This window comes from Siphateles boraxobius, unplaced genomic scaffold (assembly GCF_051911475.1).
Source record: "Siphateles boraxobius isolate OS27281-9 unplaced genomic scaffold, OSU_SipBor_1 13, whole genome shotgun sequence".
In the NCBI taxonomy this organism is placed as follows: Eukaryota; Metazoa; Chordata; class Actinopteri; order Cypriniformes; family Leuciscidae; genus Siphateles; species Siphateles boraxobius.
The window spans coordinates 12,453,832-12,481,019 of NW_027508733.1; the positions used below are offsets into that span (position 1 = coordinate 12,453,832).

The 27,188-nt window shown below is 37.8% G+C and overlaps 2 protein-coding genes across 4 annotated transcripts; one reads left to right on the plus strand and one right to left on the minus strand.

The window, feature by feature from the left end:
• Positions 1–4,071: 4,071 nt before the first annotated feature.
• LOC143735429 (uncharacterized) lies at positions 4,072–18,926 on the minus strand. 2 transcript variants are annotated; one of them, XM_077225583.1, is made up of 7 exons: positions 18,204–18,926; positions 17,423–17,740; positions 16,452–16,775; positions 12,224–12,346; positions 10,607–10,918; positions 7,044–7,331; positions 4,072–6,408 (listed from the first exon to the last, which is right to left on the minus strand). In XM_077225583.1, the coding sequence occupies exons 1-7, from the start codon at positions 18,247–18,249 to the stop codon at positions 6,356–6,358; spliced, it is 1,464 nt and encodes a 487-aa protein (XP_077081698.1). In that variant the 5' UTR covers positions 18,250–18,926; the 3' UTR covers positions 4,072–6,355. The 2 variants fall into 2 exon arrangements, with proteins under 2 accessions (XP_077081698.1, XP_077081701.1); XM_077225586.1 differs by having other exon boundaries at positions 6,298–6,408; positions 12,224–12,337; positions 18,204–18,320.
• A 1,138-nt stretch (positions 18,927–20,064) lies between these two features.
• Positions 20,065–22,744, plus strand: LOC143735467 (uncharacterized). 2 transcript variants are annotated; one of them, XM_077225654.1, is made up of 4 exons: positions 20,065–20,128; positions 21,520–21,825; positions 22,013–22,147; positions 22,425–22,744. In XM_077225654.1, exons 1-4 carry the CDS (start codon positions 20,080–20,082, stop codon positions 22,742–22,744), a joined length of 810 nt encoding a protein of 269 aa, XP_077081769.1. In that variant the 5' UTR covers positions 20,065–20,079. The 2 variants fall into 2 exon arrangements, with proteins under 2 accessions (XP_077081769.1, XP_077081770.1); XM_077225655.1 differs by having other exon boundaries at positions 22,040–22,147.
• The last annotated feature ends 4,444 nt before the right edge of the window (positions 22,745–27,188 follow it).

A 27,188-nucleotide genomic window follows, 5' to 3' on the forward strand; every position in this document is an offset into this window, starting at 1 on the left:
TAGCAAGTGCTCAACTGAGAACAGAACATTCTAGAAGATCTTTGTGCATGCAGTTAAATAATATAAACAAGTGTTTACATTTTTCTTAAAACCTGAATGACTTCTAATGTAACATGATTCTCTTCGGCAGTATTAATGTTTTCAACATTACTTTAAATGAATTTTGTAGCATTTAGATTTGATTTTTGATGTTTTTATTATGATCCTGAATGCCACTGCGTGATTGATTTAGACCAAAGTTAAAAAGGTACATAACCATACTGATGGCGCCGCGGATGGCTGCCTCGGTGTGGAGCTCTCCAGCTATTGTGTTGTTTTTGTTCGTTTGTTCTGCGTTTAGTCATTCTTTTCCTATCAGTTTCACCAAAGACGAACTACTGGACATTAGGAAACACACACCAGAGACCTTTTCTACAGTTTTTGATTATTCGGACGTTTTGCTGGACATTCTCGTCGGAGGTGCAGCGTTGTTGTTCAAACGCGCGTTCAGACTCAAACGCGGGAAGCGAGCCGGCACGCTGGTTAAACTCCGCGAGCGCGGCCTGCGCACTGCACTCCCCAGTATTCATCTCGCGAATCTCCGATCCCTTCCTAACAAAACGGATGAACTTCTTCTCCTCACCCACACTAACAAGGATTTTTTAAACTCTGCTGCTTTGTGCTTCACTGAAACCTGGCTGAGTGAAGCCATACCGGACAACGCAATACATCTGCCGGGCTTCCAGCTGTTCCGAGCGGATCGCATCGCGGAGCTAACGGGGAAAACGAGAGGTGGTGGATTGTGTTTCTACGTTAACGAAAGTTGGTGTTCAGATGTAACAACACTGAAGAAGATGTGCTCTCCTAATTTAGAGGCACATTTCATAAACTGTAAACCCTTCTACTCGCCTCGGGAATTTTCCTCTTTCATTCTCGTGAATGTTTACATCCCTCCAGACGCGTGCGTGAGCGCGGCGCTACAACAGCTGGCTGAACAAATATCTGAAACGGAACAAAGGTACCCAGACTCTCTTTTAATCATTCTTGGGGATTTTAACAAAGCAAATCTTTCCCGTGAACTACCAAAATACAGACAGCACGTTACATGTCCCACCAGAGACAGTAATATACTGGACCACTGTTACACCACAATAAGAAATGCGTATCACTCCGTCCCACGGGCAGCTTTGGGGCTCTCTGATCACTGTTTGGTTCATCTCATACCGACCTACAGGCAGAAACTGAAATCAGCTAAACCTGGAATACGGACTGTAAAAAGATGGACTAATGAAGCAGAGCAGAATCTACAGGCCTGCTTTGATTGCACTGATTGGACTGTTTTTGAAGCTGCTACCAATGATCTGGATGAGCTCACAGATACTGTAACATCATATATAAGTTTCTGTGAGGATACATGCATTCCTACCAGGACATTCTTATCATTCACTAATGATAAACCATGGTTTACTGGGAAACTCAAACACCTTCGTCATGCCAAAGAGGATGCTTACAGAAGTGGAGATAACATCTTGTATAACCAGGCCAGAAACAGATTGACAAAGGATATCAGAGTTGCTAAAAGGAACTACTCTGATAAACTGAAAAAACAGTTTTCATCCAACGACCCATCATCAGTCTGGAATGGCCTGAGGAACATCACCAACTACAAGTCACCATCCCCTCGATCTGTGGACAATCAACACCTGGCTGACGATTTAAATTCATTTTACTGCCGGTTTGAAAAGCCCTCATTAACACCACACACCCGGTCTGATCTGCACTTCACACTTTCACCATCACCTCCTGCACTCCAATTATCACTCCCCCCTCCTGCCATCCAACCTGAGCTTAAGGTCTGTGTGGAGGACGTGAGCCGAGTCTTCAAAAAACAGAAGACTAGGAAAGCCTCAGGCCCAAACGGCATCTCATCTGCTTGTTTAAAAGCCTGCGCTGACCAACTGGCCCCGGTCTTCACGCAGATCTTCAACAGATCATTTGAAGCAGCAAGTTCCCTGCTGCTTCAAACGCTCCACTATCATTCCTGTCCCCAAAAAACCCAAAATCACTGGACTTAATGACTACAGACCTGTCGCTCTCACGTCTGTGGTCATGAAGTCGTTTGAAAGACTGGTGCTGGCCCACCTGAAGGACCTCACTGGACCCTTGCTGGATCCCTTTCAGTTTGCTTACAGAGCAAATAGGTCTGTGGATGATGCAGTCAACATGGGACTGCATTATATCCTGCAACATCTCGACAGACCAGGGACTTATGCAAGGATCCTCTTTGTGGACTTCAGTTCGGCCTTCAATACCATCATGCCTGGTCTTCTCACAGCCAAACTGACCCAGCTCTCCATACCATCCTCGATCTGTCAGTGGATCACCAGCTTCCTGACGGACCGGCAGCAGCGAGTGAGACTGGGGAAACACACATCCAAGACACTCACAATCAGCACCGGAGCCCCCCAAGGGTGCGTTCTCTCCCCACTGCTCTTCTCCCTGTACACTAATGACTGCACTTCTAAAGACCCCACTGTCAAGCTCCTGAAATTTGCAGACGACACCACTGTCATCGGTCTCATCCAAAACGGTGACGAGTCTGCTTACAGACTGGAGGTTGAACAGCTGGCTGCCTGGTGCAGTTATAACAACCTTGAGCTGAACACGCTCAAAACAGTGGAGATGATCGTGGACTTCAGGAGGAACAGCTCAGCACTCCCCCCACTCACCATCATGAACAGCACTGTGGAAGCAGTGGAGTCATTCAGGTTCCTGGGCACTATCATCTCTCAGGACCTGAAGTGGGACAATCACATTGACTCCACTGTGAAAAAGGCCCAGCAGAGACTGTACTTCCTTCGCCAGCTGAGGAAGTTCAACCTGCCACAGGATCTCCTGATTCAGTTCTACTCAGCCGTCATTGAGTCTGTCTTGTGCGCTTCCATCACTGTCTGGTTTGGTTCAGCTACCAAATCAGAAATCAGGAGACTACAACGGACAGTCCGGACTGCGGAGAGGATTATTGGTGCCCCCCTGCCAAACCTCCAGGACCTGTACTCTTCCAGAGTGAGGAAGAGAGCAGGTAAAATCATCACAGACTCCACTCACCCTGGACACCACCTGTTTGCACTGTTACCGTCAAAACGGAGACTCAGATCACTGGCCACAAGAACATCTCGGCACAGTAACAGTTTCTTCCCACAGGCCATTTCCCTCCTGAACAGTTAACACTCCTCCCAAGGCATATGCCTGTAAGTGCAATACTCCCACTGTTTAGTGCAATATCCTACAACTCAGGTGATACTTATATGTAGATTTATTTATTTATAATATTCAAAACACTGTAAATAGGTTCATAATCTGTAAATCTGAAAATGTCTATTCTGACTAAACCAAACTGTGATAGTTTTATTCTCATATATTTATATTTATATATATATATATATTTTTATTCTTATAATTTGTAGTATTATGTTTCATGTTGTATTTGTATTTGTATAGTCCACTGGAAGCCTCAGTACCAAAACAAATTCCTTGTGTGTGCAAGCACACTTGGCAATAAAGCTCTTTCTGATTCTGATTCGGTTCTGATTCTGATACTGAAATTTCACAATCATGAGATACTAAATTGATCTTTACCAGGCTCATGTTTTATTTTCTTTCTTCTCTCTTCTGGTTAGCATGACCTGTTCGCTCCAGCTGTAGATGTTCTAACAACAGAATACACATTTTATGCATCATTTTATTATTATCATTTTATTATTATTCTATTTTATGCATCATAATGACATAAGAGTATTTGCAAGCAACATATAAATTGCAAATATTACATTATAATATATCCTAATAGATGTTTTACCAGTGACTGATTCTTTTTGGATGCTTTCAGAGTGATGGTGTACAGAAGCATATGACTCTCAGCGTACTGTATATGCTCTCAGTGTATATGCTGTACACTGCTTTGGCTCCCACTTGTGACAGAAATATGAAAACACATTCTGTTTTTAACCCTCTCTCAATGTGATGTCATATGTATACTACAGTACATTAATTAATAAATCAGACAGAGTCAGGGGAAGAGCAGGAGAAAGGAATGGTAAAAATAAGCAGTTTATTGAACAACCATATTGTGTCTTTTTCGATGCTCGGTCGGATTGAATCTGACCAGCACAAATTCAGTTAGACAAAGGAAAATGATTGCTTCACAACATGTGACGTTACAAACCTTGAGATGGAGACATTTTATCATCAACACAGCACAGAACTAACTAGTAATAGAAACATTTAATTGAAATGCAAATTTTAAAAAATAAATAAATTAAAATTAAATGCATATATACACAGATATATACAGAAAGAGAGAGATAAAGTAACATGAAAGAGATTAATAAAACATAAATTAAGTTTTTTCATTGAAGCCACAAACAAACACAGATGTTGCAAATTCAAATTTGATCACTAGATTATTTATTCACATCCCTCTCTAAATTATATCTGAAAACATTTGATTACATGCATTGATGAAAAAGCAAGTAATCCTTCATAATCATGATCACAAACATGCTTTGAAAAGCTCAGGTGATCGGGCCAAACTCTTCTCTTCTAGATGTCCTTTAAATGGACAGGTCTCTTCTGTCCTCCCAGCGCTGGTTAAAGAGTAATGCGTGGATAATAGACAGCCATCTTACAAGATACGTGATCAGACAAAGCAAATCCATTCTGACTGTAATGTAATGTACACATTATCCGGAGACGTGTAATCTGCTTTCATTATTACACTGATGATATCAGCTTTATATTTCCGCGAGGCCCAATGAAATCTAACTATTCTACAAAGTAATGGATGATATCTAAAACCTGATGACAAGTAATTTCCCAGTGCTTAATTCAGAAAAGTAACACAAAAACAAAGAAAAAAACAACAGATTATTGTACATATTGTACATACAGGACATTTTCCTGAGCAAGTGTCAAATTGGCTTCCAACCAAAATATTGCACATCAGACCATATATATACACACTCTCCATACCTTAATCTATAAGCAAATTAACCAAAACAAAAGTAAAATTCTCTCATGCTTTGTTGACTTCAAAAAAAGCTTTTGACTCAATTGGCATGAAGGTCTTTTTCTTCAATGAATCCAGTGTGGCATCGGAGGAAAAACATATGACATCATCAAATCAATGTACACAAACAACAAAGCTGCAGTTAAAATTGGTAACAGACACACAGAATTCCTCTCTCAGAGTCGTGGAGTAAGACAGGGCTGCAGCTTCAGTCCAACACTGTTCAATATCTACATAAATGAGCTAGCGAGGGCTCTGGATCAGTCCACAGCACCTGGCCTTTACTCTACTGGACACTGAAGTCCGATGCCTTCTGTTCGCTGATGATCTGGTGCTGCGGTCTCCCACTACAGAGGGTCTACAGCAGCATCTAGACCTCCTGCACAACTTCTGTCAGTCATGGGCAAGACAAAAATAATGATTTTCCCCAAAAGACCCAGCCGCCAAGACCAACATCATAGTTTTAAATTGGACAACATGCTTCTCGAACATACGCAGGACTACACTTACTTTGGCATAAATATTAGCAACACAGGAAATTTTAAAAAAGCTGTTAACGACTTGAGAGACAAGGCACGGAGAACGTTTTATGCTATTAAGAGAAATATACAAATTGACATCCCAATCAGAATCTGGCTAAAAATAATCAAAACTGTAATAGAGCCCATTGCACTGTACGTGTGTGAAGTCTGGGGTCCACTCACAGACCAAGAGTTCCCTGAAACACCCGATAGAGACTCTGCAGACCGAGCTGTGCAAAATCTTGCTATAGTTTAGTGCAAAACCCCAAATAATGTCTGTAGAGCACGCATGCGCACGCACGCACGCACACACGCACACACACGCACGCACGCACGCACGCACGCAGCTTTTGCTAGTTTAATGACAGGAAAAATGTGCACCCGGCGCATGGTCTAAAAGGGTTGTACTGTAACTATTCTCGTAAGGAGTAATGGGTGTGTTTTGGGCTTTATGTGCACTAAACCTAAGCTAGTTAAAAGCTCACAACGCTAATAAAAGTTAGGCTGCTCTGCCTCAGCAATCTAACAGGGCTAGTCGGTGTCAAAATGATTGAGATAGCCAATCAAATCAAAGAAGGCATGGCCTACTATTCACAGAAGCCGAGTGTAAAATCAAAAAAACATTTGGTCACCCCATTTTTCAATTTCTCACTTTCACTAGATGGATTTTAGAGGCTCATTATATCAGAAATATGTTTTTGTTGTGATACATGGTGATTCACACTGGTGGGTGTGTCTTATCTCAAACTGAAGTTTCCTCCTGCTTATCCTCTCCATCAGCAAAATCTTACAACATCTGCATCTCTTCGGTCACTGTTTCTGATTCATTCACTTGGCCTCCTGTGGAAGACAATGACAATGTTGGTAAATATACATCTACATACGGATGATGTTACAGTTACACAATATCAAACAAGACACAAGAGTTCATTAAAAATGCAGGAAATAACAGAAAATAAATGAGAAAATCAGTCTCTGGGAGCTCCAGATAAAGAGGGGAGAAGATTATCAATGAATAATGACTTACATTTTAGTCTGTTCCTCACAAAAACATCATAAGACTAATGGGGTTTTGTCCATTTTAAAGATTGACAGATGTGCTCACTGAATGTGAACTGCTCCCTTTGGGGTTTATTTTGCTGTTACTGGCTGACTGTTTATTTTCCTTTACTTAATACATATAACAGATATTGAAGAACTTCTAATGCAAACATCCACTGAAATGACCACTAGATATATACAGTGGGATCCTAAAGTCTGAGACCACTAGTAAATACACGTTCACATTTAAATATATATTTTTAAGTTAAGTTTGTTAAGTTTGTTGTTTCAAGGATCAAATGAATTTTCTCCACAACACTCACACGCACAAACAAGAGGAACACACACTCGAAACTCTGCTCGACCAGATTCGAGGACCAGAAATGTTGTATATATAAAAGAATAGCTACTATAATAATTGATGTTCTACTCACCAGTGTCGCTCAAATTGAATCTCTTATGTGTGGTCTTTTTGCTGTTGATGATCTGTAGTTTATAATGTCCAAAGTCTGTAGTTCTGATGTTTGTGATGGTCAGAGATCCAGTCTCGTCCAGCGTCACTCTGCCGGCGAATCTTTCATCAGTTTTTTCTGTCCTTGAAGCATTTATAGCAACAAGACTCTTTTCAGCTCCAAACATCCACAGAATCAGATCATCTTTCTGTATTTCATTATCATTCTGGAGACGGACAGAACCTCCTATCGTCACTTCCACTGTCTTTACTTCATGTCACAGCATCATATATAACAAGAGAAATGCAGAAGACAAAAAAAGTGATTAAATTCATTTAGTTTGCAGTTTCAAAATCAGAAACACTTAGATGACCTTTTTAAGCTACTCTGATATGTACCAACAACTATATTTTCATTTATTATATCATTTGACAAAAAGCTAACGTAATGAAATAGATTTCCAATGTCTTCCCAGACTTTTGGTACCCAATGTATATGACAAATGAAATGTCAGTTATGGAAAATTATGCTGTTATCTTCAAAATGCAAACACACTAAAACAAACAGTTTGACAGTTACTAATTTAGTGTAAATTAGTGTTCATTTCAGCTCACTTATATTGCACTTATATGAAACATAGTTTGTACAGTAATTTTTTTTTACTACTCAAACCAAACTCAATGAGTTAATGTGTAAACTATCATGTCAAACTGATAAAGCAATCGTAGGAATGTTTTGCAGTATTACTTAAAGGGTAAGTTCGGCGTTTTACAAGAAAAGCCCTGTTTTAAGATCGTTTCTGATTAAATCGAACGGTTAAGATTAAACTTTGGACACATGCGGCTGTCCCGAGAATTTTAGGTTTTTGTGTTAGCACTACCTCCCACCTATACAATGGTATCATAGGGGTACTGGAACAATCATTCATACAAAGGCATTAAACTTTAGTTTACAAAGACGTGAAACTCACCGAGTGGTCTGGGGTGTTCACTGATATGCTCACGCAAAAATCGCTGCAAAAGATGCTTTCCAACAGATGATTTACCATTCGTTGTAAAACTGTGGACCTATTTTTCCAACGCCTCACAACCGGACATTCTTCCAAAAACTACGATAAAACCTGTTGGAAAGTTTCTTCTGCAGCGATTTGTGCGTGAGCATATCAGTGAACACCCCTGTGCACTCGGTGAGTTTCACGTCTTTGTAAACTAAAGTTTAATGCGTTTATATGAATGATTGTTCCAGTGCCCCTATGAAACCATTGTATAGGTGGGGGGTGCTAATAGGCTTGGCCGGTATCCAAATTTTGATACCGTCAAACCTCCTCCCTATTTTACCGGGGTATACGGTATTACCGTGACTAATTAAAAATTATGACATAAGGCTCAGACAGCGTCACCAAACTGTTGGCTTGTGCCTACACCGTTCAGAAACTGAATACCAGATCAGGCAAAAAAAAAACCAAACCAAAAATCAAGGCCAACCCGTGCACGTTGTGTCTGATCCCGAAATGTAATATGAGCCGGAGCCCTATTTAGACTCGACTATTTTTAATACGTGGGCCGTTATAATATGGTGGCGCCAAATAATTTTTTAACCCAGGTGCTGAGGGGGTGGTAGATATAAATACTATTTATAAATGAGCAAAAATGGGACATTTGATAATATTTAATTATTTTAATTATGACAATTAAAGTATTCATTTTATTAATTAATTTAAATTAAATTAACAAGCAACAAGTACATTTGTAAATCCGGTGACACAAGTCCATTGATTTTTATTAATACAACTTTTCTGTCAGTGTCTGCTGCAAAGATTAAGTTGACGATCGCCATCTCCTAGTGAACGCGCATATATAGAGAGAAATGCAAATCATGGATTACATTATCAGAAGGTATAGGCTAGCCTTTTTCTTTTCGTTTTGAATTGTTTCGCTTTTAAAGAAATTGACGATTGATATCTCCGTAGTGAACGCGCCTATAGAGAGAAATGCACATCATGGATTAATCAGAGAGTATGCTGCCTATATTTCTTTTCCTTTTGAATTGTTTCGTTTAAAGAAATTGACGAATCGTCATCTCCATAGTGAACGATAGAGAGAAATGCACATCATGGATTACATAATCAGAGAGTAGGCTTGCCTATTTCTTTTCGTTTTGAATAGTTTCGTTTAATGAATTTGATGATCGCCATTTCCGTATGAACGCGCATAGAGAGAAATGCAAATCATGGATTTAATAATCAGCGAGTGGCCTATTTCTTTTCGTTTTGAATTGTTTCGTTTAATGAAATGTCAAAATTTATTTAGACATAGGCCTATCTGTCATGTCTGTGAGACATACACTGAGTTTCGGTTAATTTATGATGAGATTTCAATGCAAGTGACCGCGGCGCGCCAGCGCACGATCATGTCATGATTATGTTGTCTGCTTTATTTGAATCTTATTTATTATTGGTTGATAAAAAAATTATTAAAATTAAGATACAATTTATAAAAAACGAAATTCACTTTAAAGAAAGGCCTTTTACAAAATGAAACTTAATTAAGTGGCCAATGTCTGACTCCCGATGCATCTCATCTTACTCCTGCTGTATCTCATCTTACTCCTGCTGTTCAGTTTTCATTATCAACGTAAAAAAAATAACATTATAATATTTTAACAAATATAAACTAATGCGCTTATTTAATGAACTCGGGGCAAAATCCATCCTCGCAGCAGTGAGTGGGTGGTTGTTTCGGAGATACGACATTAGGTTAGAGGTGTTTCCATCTCTCGCGGTCACCTTTTTTATTGCAACATTTACAAATTGCCTCGTCAGTATTTACCGCCTCTCCCTTCTCTCTCTCTCTCTTTCTCCTCCACACTGTCACTTGATGATGACAACTACATAAGAATTTTTAGGCATTGAATAAATTATATTTATATATTATATATAAGTGCCGGTAATAACGGTATTGAAACTGATACCGTTGCTATTTTAAGACCCCGCGGTATACGATATTACCGTAATACCGCCCAACCCTAGGTGCTAACACAAAAACCTAAAATTCTCGGGACAGCCGCATGTGTCCAAATTTTAATCTTAACCGTTCGATTTCATCAGAAACAATCTTAAAACAGGGCTTTACTTGTAAAACGCCAAACTTACCCTTTAAGAGAATAATCTCAGGCCTTTTATGAGAATAAAGTCAATGCTTTGAGATCAAAATCACATTATTATAAGATTAAAGTCATAAGGAAAGGAAAATAACATCAAAGTGAAGTAGAGCACTTTGAAGAGCAGGGGATCAAAAATCATGAATTACGATATGCTGTATCACTTACATGTTTAAGCCATGGTATTAAACTTTAATTTCAAACCACAAACATACATGTGACTATCTATAAATCCTGATCATGCCTTTTCTCATAATATTGTGATTTAGTAATTTAGTATAGCATGGTACTAAATTAAAAGTGATTAAAATCTAAGAGTAAAATTTGGTTTAATTTCATCTAAATTGTTCACAGAGTGCACAAGCATTAACACTTGATAAACTCACCACCCACGGAAACGATGAATCTCTTGTATTTGGTTCTTATTTTGCTGCTGATCTTCAGTATATAGAGTCCAGAGTGAATGGTTCTGATGTCTGTGATGATGAGATCTCCAGTCTGATCATTCAGCTCCAGTTTGCTTCTGAATCTCCCATCAGTACCAACATGTGTAAATTTCCTCTTGGTCTCTTTATTGATTTCAGCTATGAGATTGTATTCATCTTCATAATACCACTGTATCTTGTCATCTTTGTGTAGTTCAGTAATATTACAGTGTAGATGGAGAGAATCTCCTTCCTTCACTGACTCTTTCTTCTCTTCAAGTTTTACAGCAGCACATAGAGACAGACATAAAAAAATGTGTTTGTGAGATCAAGTGAGTGTGCAGGCGGACCTCTCAATTACATACATTTTTGGGTGTGTGTGTGTGTGGGGGGGGGTAGTTTGGTTTGGCATGCTCACAAATATAAGCTTCGCTTTACAAAGAGATCATTTTCACTGTGACAAAAGGTGCATTTACACTGTTTAATGCTGCACAGGTGCCATACATGCATTTATACAGAAACTGCACTTGCTGGAATCATATTATGAAATTAATGTTTTAAATATGAACTCAGCTGCATAAAGATGCCTTGTGAGACACTGGGAAATCTGCTATGATCGGGGCAAATTAATCAGTTCATTCAGAGAATTAGAATGGTTCAACTCCGAGAAAGACACTTGCACCATGTGACCCTTAAGGCCACATTTCACACTGAGAACGATGACTATAAAGATAACTGTATCAGCGTCTACACCAGAGGTTGATAACACTGTTTATTCTAAGCGCACACTGCAGTTTTGTTGTCTGTTGCTTTAAATGCTGACGCTCTTTAAATGGATTCTGATTGGCTGTCAATTTTTTAAAAATGTATCAGCTGAAAAAAAAATCTTTTGATGGTGATTCCAATGATATTGTTTCACTGTGCCGTTATCATTATAGCTGTGGTGTGAACTCTACTATTCTTTTATATTTAGAACGATTTAAAGAACTATATCATTATCGTTACAGTTATCGTCATTGGTGTGAACAGACCTTTAGGATCTGAGTATACTAAATAAAGCAAGGGTGTATAGTTACATTCAAGTTATATAAAATACGCTAAAATATATCATTTTGGTGATCAAAGATGAGTTTTAAGGGATAAGATTATTGGCTACAGGGGGACTTTAAGTTGAAAAAAAGCTTGTCATACACAAACATTCAGATAATAAATTATTTTAAGTAAGAAAGAAGATTCATTTAGACGTCTTTGTGTTGGAAGATGTTCTTAGGTTTCAGAGTTTCTTTATTAGAGGTATTTAATATCTGAATGAAAGACAACAGAAATTCAGCTATGGAGATCAAATTCATAAAAGGAGACCAGCAATATACCCATCCGATCTTGAAAAAATTCACGCACATTGAACTAAGCATTATGGAGCTGTTGTATTTTCCTCTTAATTCTGTATAATCAGACATTACTTATTGCAGCATGATCAATGAAGCAGAAACCTTTAAATACTGATCTACTGTAGCATAATAAAGCACATTGTTTTGTCTTGCTGTATTTGCTGTAATAGTCACCCATTTGTTTACTCACCAAGTAGTTGAGAGATCTTGCGGCGATAGTAAATCACAACAGCAGCTAAAACTGCAGCCACCAGCAAAACAGCAACAACAATCCCTGCTACAACACCTGGAGACAGACCCGGATCTGAAACAGCTAAAGAATTGGGCACAGTATGAATTTTAATCGGATTCAGTTTGTAGCTTTCTCTCTATAAATTTTCTATTATCACTGTAAAGCTGCTTTGAAACAGTCCATATTTTTAAAAGTGCTATATAAATGAAGATGACTATGAATCATATTATTATGAGAGAAGACTTAATTTCCCACAATTAGTTACCACGATGATTTTCTGACATATTTCATGTTCTGTGTCTCTGCAGGTGCTCGATATTGAAAAATCGAATATTATTCACACAACATAAATATTACGGTCAATGAGATGACCCGAAATATCTTCAAATATACGCTGCTGTGAATTATAATTTATCATAATTCAAGATTGTAATGTATTGTGAGAAGTCTGAGTAAGTCTGACTATGTGTTTGTCCCTGAGTTACAGGTGATTTACTGTAAGGTTTGGCTGTAAACCTGATCATTTCAAAACCATCATGGCGACCAGTGCACATCTGAGGTGTCTCAGCTGAAGGAAATAATACATAATTTATTGGCTTTAATATATCGGACAAATTTTCTTATCGGGCACATAACGATAACATTAAAATTTAAAGGGATAGTTCACTCAAAAATGAAAATTCTGTCAGTATTTACTCACCCTCATGTTGTTCCAACCCCGTAAGACCTTCGTTAATCTTCGGAACACGAATTAAGATATTTTTGATTAAATCTGAGAGCTGGATCACTCCTCCATAGGCTTCTAAGGGATTGAAACTTGCCAGCCGCGAAAAGTTATTAAAGACATCGTTAAAATAGTCCAAGTGACTACAGTGGCTCAATCTTAAGTTTATCAAACAACGAGAATACTTTTTGTGTGCAAAAAACACAAAAATAATTACTTTATTTTAGGGCTGCAACTAACGATTATTTTGATAATCGATTAATCGGACGATTATTTTTTCGATTAATCGATTAATCGGATAGAAATTAAATTAGATTTTTTTTTTATTATACTAAATAAAACCGTAAATCAGGGTATTTATGTGTAAAAGTGTACTTTAAAAAGTGCAAAAGCCACACATTGAGTTTTACTAATATCAATTTTTGCATTGTTTTTAATGATAATTGCTGATGGCAAGTTGACAAACATTATTATTGTTAAAAAAATTATATCCAACATATTATGTTTTAACACAATTTTTGTTAAAAAAAATTTACACAGACATGTTGTTCAGATGTGAATATCTGAACTAAAAACAAACTAAAAGCATCTAAAATATATAATTCATTTAATTTTTATTTAAAATTAATTATATATAAGGAATATAAGGATAAAGAATATAATATATATTATATATATAATATATAAAAGAATATAATATAAGGATAAATTGATTAAATAAATATAGAAAGACTGAAAACAATTGTGTGAATGTAGAGCCGCAGTAGATCGTAGTGGTGCAACGGATCATCATTGATCCGTGATCCGTTCGGATCAATATCTTCGGTTCGGCACACGCGTGATCCGCGGATTGATTTATGAAAAAAAAAAGTTGTGCGCATATTCAATCCACACACAGCGTGATCATGGCGAACGGAGGAGCTTGAACGCCCCGCGTCATTTAAATCCCCTGTATGGGAGCATTTTGGCTTCCCTGTCAAATATAATGATGAAGGAAAGAGGTTAGTGGATAAAACCCGTGACGGTGTGTAGGCACTGTGGCAGCATGGCCACGCATTTGAAGCGACATCGCCCCGATGTTTCACTCACAGGAGTGAAAACGAAGGCTGCTCAACAACCGCTTATCACCGCGGCATTTAAGCAACCCCTTGTTGCACAATCAGAGCGGGCTAAAGCCATCACAAACGGCGTTCGCGCAGCACTACCCCTCGCTCGACCCTCTCTCTCTCGCGCGCACTCTCTCTCCCTCATATGAGGTGCCATCTACGGCTTAAATCAAACTTCATTCACGCACATATATATGAAACACTTGCATACACCTATACTAAGTAGTCAAACACGCATGTATACTGCTGAAAGCTCAAACAAATACATATGAAATGCACAGACACACCTAAAGTCGCTCACTCACGTACACGCAAACTTTACACACACGAGATGCGCGCACACACAAACTCTCCACGCACATAATCATGAGAGACGCGCATACACAAACTCGCGCACACACAAACTCTCCACGCACATACTCATATGAGACGAGCACACACACACAAACTCGCGCACAAACTCAATGAGACGCGAGCACACACACAAACTCTCCGCGCACATACTCATGAGACTCGAGCACACACACTAGCGCACATACTCATATGAGACGCATGCTCACACAGTACATGATGCATATGATTCTCAGTGTGAACATAAGTCACACATTGGTAAGTGCATTGTTAACAGAGAATGAGAGTCCATTGATTTTATTGTTTTTGGTTTTGTTCATTTATTGCGGATATTTAAAATGTTTTCAGTGTTAAATAGTCTATAGAAATACGTTTATTGATCTTTGAAAAGGTATACCTGCATTATTATGCCATTATCATTATTTTAGATGAAAATGGTCTCAGAACGACAATATTATCGTTTATTATCAATATTATCGTTTATCGCAATAATTTCTTGGACAATTTATCGTCCAGCAAAATTTGTTATCGTGAAAGGCCTAGCTATCAGTGTGTTTATAGGTGCAGACATGAGGCCATTTATTTTTTATTTTTTTGCTGATCCGAAAAATGATCCGATCCGTGACTCTGATCCGGGAAACGATCCGAACCGTGAGTTTTTTGATCCGTTGCACCCCTAGTAGATCGCGTTTGAAAAACAATTAAAACTTAGTAGACAAATGCTATAAAAAGAGAACGGAATGGAGGTAACGTTACCCAGCAAGCTAACAGGCTTGAGGAAAGGACAGGAGAAATTATGCATTAGTGCACAAGCATTTCGCTGAAAACCACTGAGTACAGTGACTAAAAAACAATATTTTACTGCTGCTGTTATTAACTGCCTTTGTATTTAATGCTTCACTTTGTAAACACCGTTTTAATTTAACCTATTTCTGCGGTAGCGCTATTTTAATCCATCACTTACGTTGCGAGCGAACTGATTGCACAACCTGATGCTCGAGACAAAATACAGACATCCCGGAAGTCCCGGGAGTCTCCCGCATATTGATTGCGGCTCCCTGATGCCCGCGAATTAGTTCAAACTCCCGAAATCTAGAGCGCGCAAGCGAGACAGAAGAGACTGCTCCAAACCGTGTAGCGCGCGCGCTCGGCAGAGCGCCTGAGGGAGAGAGACCTTGCGTGTGTGTGCGTACCAGTAAACGCTCCCCGTGACGTAAGCAGACCAACTAATCGATAATGACATTCGTTGACAACGATTTTCATAATCGATTATAATCGATTTTATCGATTAGTTGTTGCAGCCCTACTTTATTTCAACTATTCATTTCCTTCTCTGTGGGCCTCTAGTCAGTTAACGTAGTGTGATTGCGTAGAGCTACGTCACACGTAGGCTCACTATTGGCCGACGCTGGTCATGTGTGTGATGCGTGTGACGTACAACAACACAGAAACACTACGCTATTACAATAGTGAACTGACTCGAGGCCCACAGAGAAGGAAATGAATAGTTGAAATTAGGTCGTTATTTTTGGGGGGTTTTGCGCACAAAAAGTATTCCCGTCGTTTGATAAACTTAAGATTGAGCCACTGTAGTCACTTGGACTATTTTAACGATGTCTTTAATAACTTTTCGGAGAACAAGTGTCAATCCCTTAAGAAGTGTTCCGAAGTTGAACGAAGGTCTTACGGGGTTGGAACAACATGAGGGTGAGTAAATACTGAAAGAATTTTCATTTTTGGGTGAACTAACCCTTTAACATATATCAGACGATTTATCATGCATCCCTATATAAACAAGTGTGAAATATTTGCTACACTTCCTTCTATAGGGCTTTTCTCTCAAGAATAAAAAAGCTGGTATATTTGTAATCATTAAAATTCTGTTACATTTGTAAATCAAACACAAACGTGGTGTCCAAGAATCTACTCCAAGTTTCTGATCTAATTATACCTTATGTCATCATTATTACATTGAAAGACTCTTTACAGACTCAGATTTACTCACCATTGACAGAAAGAAGGAATCGCTGTGAGCTCTCACGGCCTCTGATCTGTAGTTCATAAAGTCCAGTGTGTTCGGTTCTGGTGTTTGTGATGGTCAGAGATCCAGTCTGATGATCTATCTTCAGTCTGTCTCTGAATCTCTCATCAGCATCGTTTAATGAGGTCTCTTTAGTTTCCACATCAATTTTAGCCAGGAGAATTCCTTCATCTCCAAACCTCCACACGATCAGATCATCTCTCTGTACTTCAACATCAGCCTTTAGAGTGACAGAATCTCCCTCCATCACTGACTCTGACTTCACTTCATCCGTCTTACCAACCACACCTGGAAACAAGCAGAAACAGTTTCTCAGCAAGAGATTAAACTTATAAATCATTTACTCTGTATCTGGAAAGAGTACATTTAAATTCATTGTAAATGTAATTTATATATAGCCATCACTCAGACATTTGCAGCTTTTAATTGTTGAAGATAAGTGTTAATTAAGCTAATAAAAAGCATATTTCTGCTCGTATTAGTACATAAGATCATAAACACTGATGTGTTGACAGATAACAGATCACACTGTCATGTGACACAGAAAGAAACATCATATTACTGTCTCAGTTTGAGTTAACTGATTCACATATAATATGTGTGCGTAAATATAGACCTTATAAATTAAGTAATTTCATGTGAGTAAAAATTAGTGGGTCAATAAATTGTGCATAATTACAATTAACTTAACCCCAAACCAAACTCTAGAGTAAGTACATGTAGTTAAGTTGTTATTTGAGTAACAATGTAACAACATCACCTTAAAATAAAGTGTAACCATGGTTTTATAATAGGCTACATGTCACATATTTGATGTCTCTTGTGGTGTCTGAGATGGTTTATTGTAAATAATAGAATGATCTAATTAATACACAGACAGTGCTAATCTAAACCAGAACATTGTTACATTGAAAGACTTGGGATAGCCTACTCACCAAAGACAGTAACATTAAATATCGTTATGGTAGTCTTTTCTCTAGAGATGGAGAGTTTATATCGTCCTGAGTGTTTGATTCTGGTGTTTCTGACGGTGAGAGATCCAGTGTTTTGGTCAACCTGTAATCTGCCTCTGAATCTCACATCATCGGTCAAATAAATTGAGTTCAAGTCGCCCTTTCTCGTTATTTGAGATATGACAGAGTCTTTAAGTCCAAACAGCCACAGTATCGTATCATCGTTCCGTATTTCAGAAAGATTAGTGTGTAGAGTGAAAGAATCTCCCTCCATCACGACCTCCGTCTCTGTAGAAACACCTAGAGAAGAAACCATCAATTTTACAGATCAGACTCTACATCATGCCGTTTTCCTTATGTTAGGAAAGGTGTTCAAAATACAATTCATATATAAAAGCTAACTTTACTGGTTATGGTTGAATTGGTTAGACCTTGTAAATTAATAAATTCCAGAAATAAGAGGAATAACAGCAAATTCACTTTTTTTTTGCTAGACAAACTGTGTAACTTAGGTATGCTGGGTATGGGCGTGGTGTGAAAGTTTTAACGTGTACTTTCCAGAAGATGTCGACGGCAACTGCTTCAATGCTTTTGTCATATAACACAAACAACCACATTTGCCACATTATAAGTGTTGGAACAACCGCATTTGCCACATTATTTATTTATTAGCCTACACGTCTGTGTCTGTTTCTTCGGCGCCATTGCCCGTGTATTCAAATAGGCTATGCGGTGTCAAGTGAAACCTAAAGATATTACTTACCGTACATGAAAATAAACAACAAACACAGCAATAACATGTTCTGCATGTTAGAGCTGCGTAGAATCTTAATAAATAAAGATGATAGAGATTAGGCGATTCGTCCCGCTATCTCCGATGCCGACTGACATGATGCGTGAATGAATCACACAAAAAAGTTAACAGAGAGACGTTTTTGCCAACTGAGAATTGCGATTTTCTATATTACTAACTATATTTAGTGCCAGGGACTACAGGTGAAAATTAGCACAAGTGCTATAACCTGGTAAAATGCATCTCTCCTCTTAAGGTTAATGTATATTTTGCATTGTCCCTGTTTAAAAATAAATAAAGGAAAAAAAAAAAAAAAAAAATATTAATGACGATGAGGGCTATATCCTTGAGAGGAATTTAAGGACTAGGAAAACAGTAACTTAGGCTATGTCGTTCGTTCGCCGCTGCAGTAAGTTATAACTTCTTCGGCGAATTTACTGAAGCGAAAAAGGTGCGTGCACGTCCTCCAGGGGAATCTCCAGTAGCACCTCAATGCAGTACATGAGATCCACGGGGAGGAGTCGGATCAAGATCCAAGGGGTGGAGATGGGTAGGATTAGGGTTGGGTTTAGGGATCAGGGGGCGGAGTTAGCTAGGTTTAGGTGTATGTAAGGTGGGAGGAGTTGGATCTGGATCCGACTCCTCCCCGTGGATTTCATGTTCCGCAGTGAGAACCATCTCGGAGGGAGGGCTGTTTTTGAGAAGTTGTGTTTAGCCTACCCTATATGGTACATAAGTCCATTTTGTTGAAGCAAGATTACGGTGTATACTTCAACGATGTAGATTTAAACCCGGAAGACGCAAATAAAAAAAATAAAAAACCAAAACCAAAACAAAAAATTAATCAATACCCCCCTACAATTAAATAACAGATGTTAGCATTGTCTTCAATTGTGTTTAACACACCTCTGTTAAAATGTAGTTTAGGGTTTCATGATCCTTTAAAAGGTAACACAAAAAATAGCTTATGTGACACATTCATTAATCTATCGTCATTTAATCGCTATTGGAATATATATTATGATAATTTATATTATGTTTATTTACAGAAGTAGGCCTACGTTGTATTATTTCATCATACCTCCAAATCCTCTCAAATGAGCGACTCTATTCGTCTGTGTTCGATGAGAAGTTTACGAATGAATAGCATGTTAGTTCATGTTTGATATTAAACGTTTAATGGATTGATTCCATTATTTACAATATTACCCTCCAAATGTGACCCTGGGTGACAAAACCAGTCTTATGGGTCATTTTTTTTAAATTGAGATTTATACATCACATGAAAGCTGAATAAATAAGCTTTCCATTGATGTATGGTTTGTTAGGATAGGTATTTGGCCGAGATACTATTTGAAAATATGGAGGGTGCAGAAAAATCGAAACATTGAGAAAATCGCCTTTAAAGTTGTCCATTTATGTTCGCGATTGTGCTGCATTCACTCACAAAAATAAATGTTTTATACATTTACGGTAGGAAATTTACAAAATATCTTCATGGAACATGATCTTTACTTAATATCCTAATGATTTTTGGCATAAAAGAAAAATTGATAATTTGACCCATACAATGTATTGTTGGCTATTCCCACAAATAAGACTGGTTTTGTGATCCAGGCTCACAAATGTTAATTTTTTGCAGTAAGAAAAAACTTTTTCGTTGTCAACAACACAGCATGACATCCACTTATGTCAATCATAATCGTTACTAGGCAACCAGAAATGGGAACGCCTGCCAGCGAAACAACTCTCTGGGCACTGACGACATGCCTGGAGAGCAGCGACAAAAGTGAGGACGAGACATTGTCAGATATGCAGAGTTGTTTGGCAAACGGCCAGGAAATATATGTTTAACGCTTTTGTTTTGTTCTGCTTGTGGTTGTGTCGTCTGGTTGGTTAGTTATGCAATGGAAATTTTTATATTCTCATTGATTTTAGTTCCTTGTCTGTTATCTAAGTATGGAAAACAAAGGACTGTGTCCTGTTGTTATGTTTATACAGCTGGAAGGGTTGTGTGAGACACTCAGGAAGGTGGTTGGGCAGCGACCTCTGACTTCAGAGGTGAGAAGACCCCCTGGTCTTGGAGGTAGTCATGAAGTCCCTTTGTTTCCTCTTGTCTAAACAAGTGAATGACAAGAGATTAGCTTTGAAAAGAACAGTATAAGACTGCTAGCGAACCCCTGCTCTGAGTCTCACTCCTGCAGCTGGACTGTGGTTGGACTGGGAACTATTCTTGCAAGAATAAATCTTTTAAAATACAATTTGAATCCTGATCTCTCTTATGCTGTGATGCTGTTTGTTTAATAATTATTTTACCCACAACAGTTATTAATGTGTTTTTATTACTTTACTTCTTGTAATTTTAGAAATAAGCATCTGTTCATCTGTTCAAAGATTAGTCAGGATTGTTTTACTGTTGTTCCAATAAAAAAATAAGTTTCTCAGTTTCTCGTCACTTTAATATCTTTGCAAAAGCAATTTTATTTATTAGTTTAGGAGCCGGGTGAGTAATTTTGTTAAAGGAATGCTACGAGAAATGCAGTAAAACAAAGTTTATCTTATAAAATTCACAACTACGAAAGAAATTGAAATCATTGAAATATGATATATAACATGTTTTCAACATTCATTTATCTTAAGGTGCTTTATAAAATTTCTTAACATAATATTTTATTTTCTCATGCAAATTATATTAGTTCATGATCCAATCAGTAAATATAACTTGTAAACTGAATAACATTAAATCAGCTGATCCACAGATGAGTGTTTTAATGTTTCACTTCTGTTAGTACACAAAAACGAGTGCTCAAGAAATATCACGTGACACTCAAAAAGAAGAATAGCTTTAGTGTCCATTAATGAGGAACAAATCATTTCAGAACCTCCGAAAACATTTTGACTGTCATGTATGAGTTCTGCAGTCTTGCAAAAGCTCTTATTATATAATCAACAGAATAGACCTGGATAAATAAGATATTTATTGTACATAAGGTTGTATTATAGATTGGGTCCAACATCGAGGGGCCCTTGATTATCGGATGTTGTCCAGAAATGTATTTAATATGTGTGTCTCGGAGCCTTTTCTCAATTTGTCTCTATCATTTATTCAATATTTCAATAACAGTTTTGTTTAAATTATACTGAACAGCCATATTGTGTCATTTTTGTGTCACAAGCCACAAAATGTCTGTTGGACTGTTTGTTTCTTCTTTTATTTCGCAACTTTTGTATTTTGTTGAACGGGTCTTTAGTCTGTGACAAAATATATTTCTTGTTTGTTCTCCAGATGTGACAGATGCAGTGAAGTCAGTGTCAGTGATGGAGGGAGATTCTGTCACTCTAAACACTGATGTCACTGAAACACAGCAATATTTGATGATACAGTGGACGTTCGGAAGCACAAGAATCGCTGAAGTCAACAGACTTACACAAACCAGCTCTACGTATGATGAGAGATTCAGAGATAGACTGAATCTGGATCAAACCGGATCTCTGACCATCACAAACATCAGAAGCACAGACTCTGGACTTTATCAACTAACAATTGTCAGTGGAGAGACCAAATACACAAGTTTCACTGTTACTGTCAACGGTGAGTTGACCATTATGGCATAATTTACTGACCATTCTTTATTTGAAATGTATCTTCGTATCTTTATCTTATCTTTAAATTTTTTATTTTCAATATTCATTACATCCACATTTTATGATATTGATTGCTTTAATTAAGATCAGAAGTGTGTGATGAGACTGACATCACAGTTATCTGTCATTATCAGTGACTCCACAATATTCTTCATCATCAGAAAGATCATCAAGCTCAAATTGTGTGACGTCTATCTTTGTGGTGAACAATTCAACCGTCAACCAGACTGAGAATGACAACATTACTGAACTCCATCAGCCAAGTTCAGGTACATCACTGATGATATTAGTGTTTGTTTTTCAGAGCAGAACTCTGATAGATGTGTTCAGGTAAATCAGTGTGATATTAGTGTTTCACTCTGAAATCCACTGTTAGTTCATACTGACCTGTGAAATGGAGCCAGTAAGAGATGTGCATAACACAATCAAACTGCTTCAAACGGATTCATTGTCTTCCCAATAGATGCTTTGGCTCCTACTCACCCACAAAACCATCAAATACGTTTATATGGAAACTTTATAGCATTTTTCTTTTCTTTTTCTCAGACCACATCCACTGTTGTGGTTTCAATGAAGCTGTGATCCGATTGGCTCTCTCTGCTCTGGTGGGCGTGGCTACTGTTGCTGTGCTGGTTAATGACATCAGATCTACAAGAAGTGAGCTGATCAGAGAAGAGGAGACCAGACATCACTGTCAGACTCCTGGAGTCAAATCAGACCAACAGTGTGAAATGAGCAGAATGTTTAGTTCCAGGTATAAAGCAGATATAAAGCAAACTTACATTGATTCTCTGCACAATTCCTGTTCCTTGCACAGCTATTTATTCACAGATTGTTTTTCAGTGTTCTCCTGTCCACATTTATAACATCGCAAAACAATATAGTTCAAAAAGCAGTTGTGTGGACATGTGATTCACTGAATGCAGGTGATGCACTATCAGCTCAGTTTGTGAGGCGAAGTGTTTGGTTTTTGGTCTCAGTTATTCACATCTGTACAGCTGTGGTTTGATCTGATGGCTGGACAAACTGTGAAAGAGTCCAGCTTGTAGAGGAATTAAGAAAACGATTTAAGCAAACTCCTAATGGCTCCCCCTTATGACTGAATATGCAAACACATTCTGGTTTTACATTGGGTCAGTACATCGGAACGGTTCATCATCACAGTACTACACAATACTGAATAGTTGCTAAATAAAAACAGTAAAATTCGATCTCTAGATCATTCATCCCCCCTCCCTCACTATATTATTTATGAAAGCATTTGGAACATGCAGTGATTAAAAGGCAAGCAATCCTTCATAATCATGATCACAAACATGCTTTGAAAAGCTCAGGTGATCAGGCCGAACTCTTCTCTTCTACATGTCCTTCAAATGGACAGGTCTCTTCTGTCCTCCCAGAGCTGGTTAAAGAGTAATGCGTTGATAATAGACAGCCATCTTACGAGATAGTGATCAGACAAAGCAAATACATCACTATAATGTACCAATTAATCTAATATACACATTATCAGGAGACATGGCGTCAGCTTTCTGATGATACTCAAATTTATATTGCCTCTAGGCCCAATTAAATCTAATGATTATCAAAACTACTGGACAGCAAAGATGATATCAAAAGCTTGATGACATACCTTCCCAGTTCTTAATTCAGAAGGAAAAAAAAAAAACAGATAATTGGACCAAAATCTGCCAAATGCAAGATTTTAGGTTAATGTAGCATCTCCTCATCCTCTGTTAAGGATCTGTCTGTACTGTCTGATGTCTTTTAAACTCTTTAAAATTAAATTCCTGGTACTTGTAAAATAACACTCTTACTGAAATTTAAAAAAAACAACGATACCAGCATTTCTGCAGTATCCTACTGATACTGAGTACCTGCTGATAGGCGGCTGCATTGAAGTGCTTTCAAACTCTATTGTGTGTACCTGTGTAATGGATCTGCCAAGAGCATCAAAGGTTTCTATTTACGTTGTGGTTTTTTTTAAATGTTGAACATTGCAGCCAATCACAGTCATATCTGTTAAGTGCATGGACACAATATGGCACCACTCAAAACTTAAGTGTTGAGCCCGATTCTGACCCCGGTCAGATTATGTCTGAAACTCCAATGGTTAACAGTGTGTGGTGAGAGCTGGTATTACTCTCAGCCCTGAATAACCCCTGGTATCGAAGTCTGTATTGCTGGTATTGCTGTCAGGTCAGAATTAGGATAAACTCCTCACTAGCTTGTTTATCTTATACCAGAAAATCTAGCGAGGAGGGGACGAGGAGGGATATTGAGAAGCACCCTTAGTTTTTTTTTCCAAAGGAACTAAATCATGTGTTGCCTGAACAATCATGTGATAAATCATGTGATATCAGCTATCTGTTGTCTCTGTCACGGAGGCTTCTGGGGTGCTTCTCAATATCCCTCCTCACTCCTCTGTCCTCCATCCTATGACCCGGAAACCGATCGAGCTCAGCCATCTTGAAGGACATCTCAATTCTCTAATTGCACCGCGAGGATCGAGGATTGAGGAGTGAGGAGGCTTCCAGAGGAGTTATGAGCGAGTATACACAGGTGTATCCTATGCGGAAGTGTTTTATCGACTAAACGTGACGCACATATCAATTCTCCTCCCCCTTCACATCGGTCACAATAATTTTAATTTATACTTTACCTTTACAGTTTATATAAACCACACATCTCACCAATTTCAACAGGGTATCTTGCTTTATTATTATTCATTACACATTTCTTAAATAACCAAACTAAAACAACATAAGGGCAGATCATTTGAGCGCTGCTGATGACGCTGTGAAGTGACGCTCGAATGATCAAGTATTCAATGTATAAAAAAAGCTTTCATTCAATTCCTCCGTCCTCATTTTATTTCCTTGCAGCCTTCCCTTGCATCCTACAGGGGGAGGAGCTGAGACGCGAGGAAAGGAAACGAGGATGCACAAATAAGAATTGATAAGCACCCCTGGAGTAGGTTTCGTTTCCTTCATTAGTGCATTTTTCCGTCCTTTGTGCTTCCGGCCTCTTTGTGAGTGTGAGTGTATGTGTGTGCGTGCGTATGTATCTGGAAGTGTGTTTGTAGGTTCACAAAATTGTCCTAAATTCAAATAATTCCCTACAAGTGATATAACCATAGCAACAGACGGGACAAAACAATCTGATACTGTATGTCAAAATAGATCTGTGCATCAATTCTTGGAGTGTAAGTGCAAAACAATAGACCTGCCACTTGTTCTATGTAATGTGTATGTGTTTCTTTGTTTCTTTTCACTTGATTGTTTTTATAAAATTTTAACTTAAAAAAATGTGAAGGGTACATTATTTAAATGTATTATTATACTCACTGTCATCATAAATAAACTAATTTAATTCCATTCATATTTAATTTTTTTTAAATAGTTAAATTAAATAGTCAAATAAAACTGAAAGTTTACTGGTATTGGTACGAGCCCAACTGCAACATATATTTGTGTCGAACACTGCAAGCCTATCAGAACTAGATTATTGTAATGCATTACTGGAAGAATGTCCTGCAGGTTTAGCAGTGCTTGTATTAACAAATTAGCCCGGTTCTGCCAAAACTACATTGGCTGCCTATTATGTACAGTATCAATTGTTTTGTGACGTCACTGTGAACGGCACGGTTGGGCGTGTCTTGTCTCATTAACATGAACTCATCTCCAGCAGCTCATCTTGCTGTTCACTTTCTCTCTTGCTTCACAGAAGCTGTCTTTGCACTAGCTGGTTTTCCTGCACAATCTGAAAATACAGATGATGATAAAAAAAATAGAAAGAGAGAAATAAACAGTGTTGCCACATATACATCTACATATAAGATGTTACAGCTGTACAATCTTAAAGAAGACATTAACAGACTCGTACTATAAAATCAGCTCTCTGAGAAATCCAGATCATATTTCTACAACATGAATTGCTACAGATGTTTGTCCTCAAAAACCTTGGAAAGAAGTAATAGAGTAGATACTGAGACTTTTATTAGACTTCATTTTGGCTTCAGAAGATTTGTCCATTTTAAAGATTGACAGATATGAATGTGAACTGCTCCTGTTGGGCTTTATTTAGCTATAATTACCAGCTGACTGTATATTTCCCTAATTTATTATTAATAATAATAATGCATTTTATTTAATGGTGCCTTTCATAACACCCAAGGTCACCTCACAAGCAATATACAGGTCGCTGCATAAGACAAAACACACAAACAAGTCGCATACAGATTAAGTGCAGTAAAGTCTCAATAAAACATGTTATTTAGAACAGACACTGAAGAAATAATTATGTTGGCTTGAGAAAGCCAAACTTCAAGCATTTAACACTTCAAGCCAACATCAAAGTTTGTCTTGACAAACTTATTTATGTCGTTATACTTCTTGTTTTTTTATAAATGATTAAGTGGGATCCAAATGTCTGAGACCATTTGTCTAACATTTTTTTAACATTTGTTTTTTTAAATGTAATAAAAATCCTTTTATCAGAAGAACTTTTTAAAAATCTTAAAACTAATCACATAATCTGGAATTCGGTTCGACCAATCAGATTCAAGGACTGGAACTGCTGCAGAAATAAATATATAGTTGCTTTAATAAATGTTGTTCTACTCACCAGCCACCGTCACATTGAATCTCCTGAATGTGGGCTGTCCTGTGTTGAAGATCTGTAATTTATAATGTCCAGAGTCTTTTTTTTATGTTTGTGATGGTCAGAGATCCAGTCGTCTTGTCCAGCTCCACTCTGTCTCCAAATCTCTCATTATTATAAACAATTGTTCTTGAATCAGCTCTAGCAACGAGACAGTTTTCAGCTCCAAACGTCCACAGTATCACATCACCTGTCTGGATTTCAACACCAGTCTTGAGAAGGAAATCTTTTCCCTCAGTCTCTGATTTCGTATTGGCTTCACACTCAAAAAAAATACTCTTTAAACTAACTTAATTCAATTATGGACAGTGGTTCCACACAAGCAAATTATTTTGTATTAATGTTAATGACATTTTTTGAATCTATGTAAGCTCCTTGTGTTGTGACAACTCAACTGAATGAGTCCAAACAAACCAATGGAATAGCTTCCCTGTAACTTAAACCGGTTAAGTTTAGTGAACATGCTTTAGTTTATTTAAAACTGCACTGAAAAATAAATGTATGTAGGACTCAGAGATCCAGTCTGATGATCCAGCTCTAGTTTTTCACTGAATTTCTCATCAACATAACATGTACTTGAATCAGCTTTAGCAACGAGACGGTTTTCAAGTCCAAACGTCCACACATCACCTGTCTTTATTTTAACAC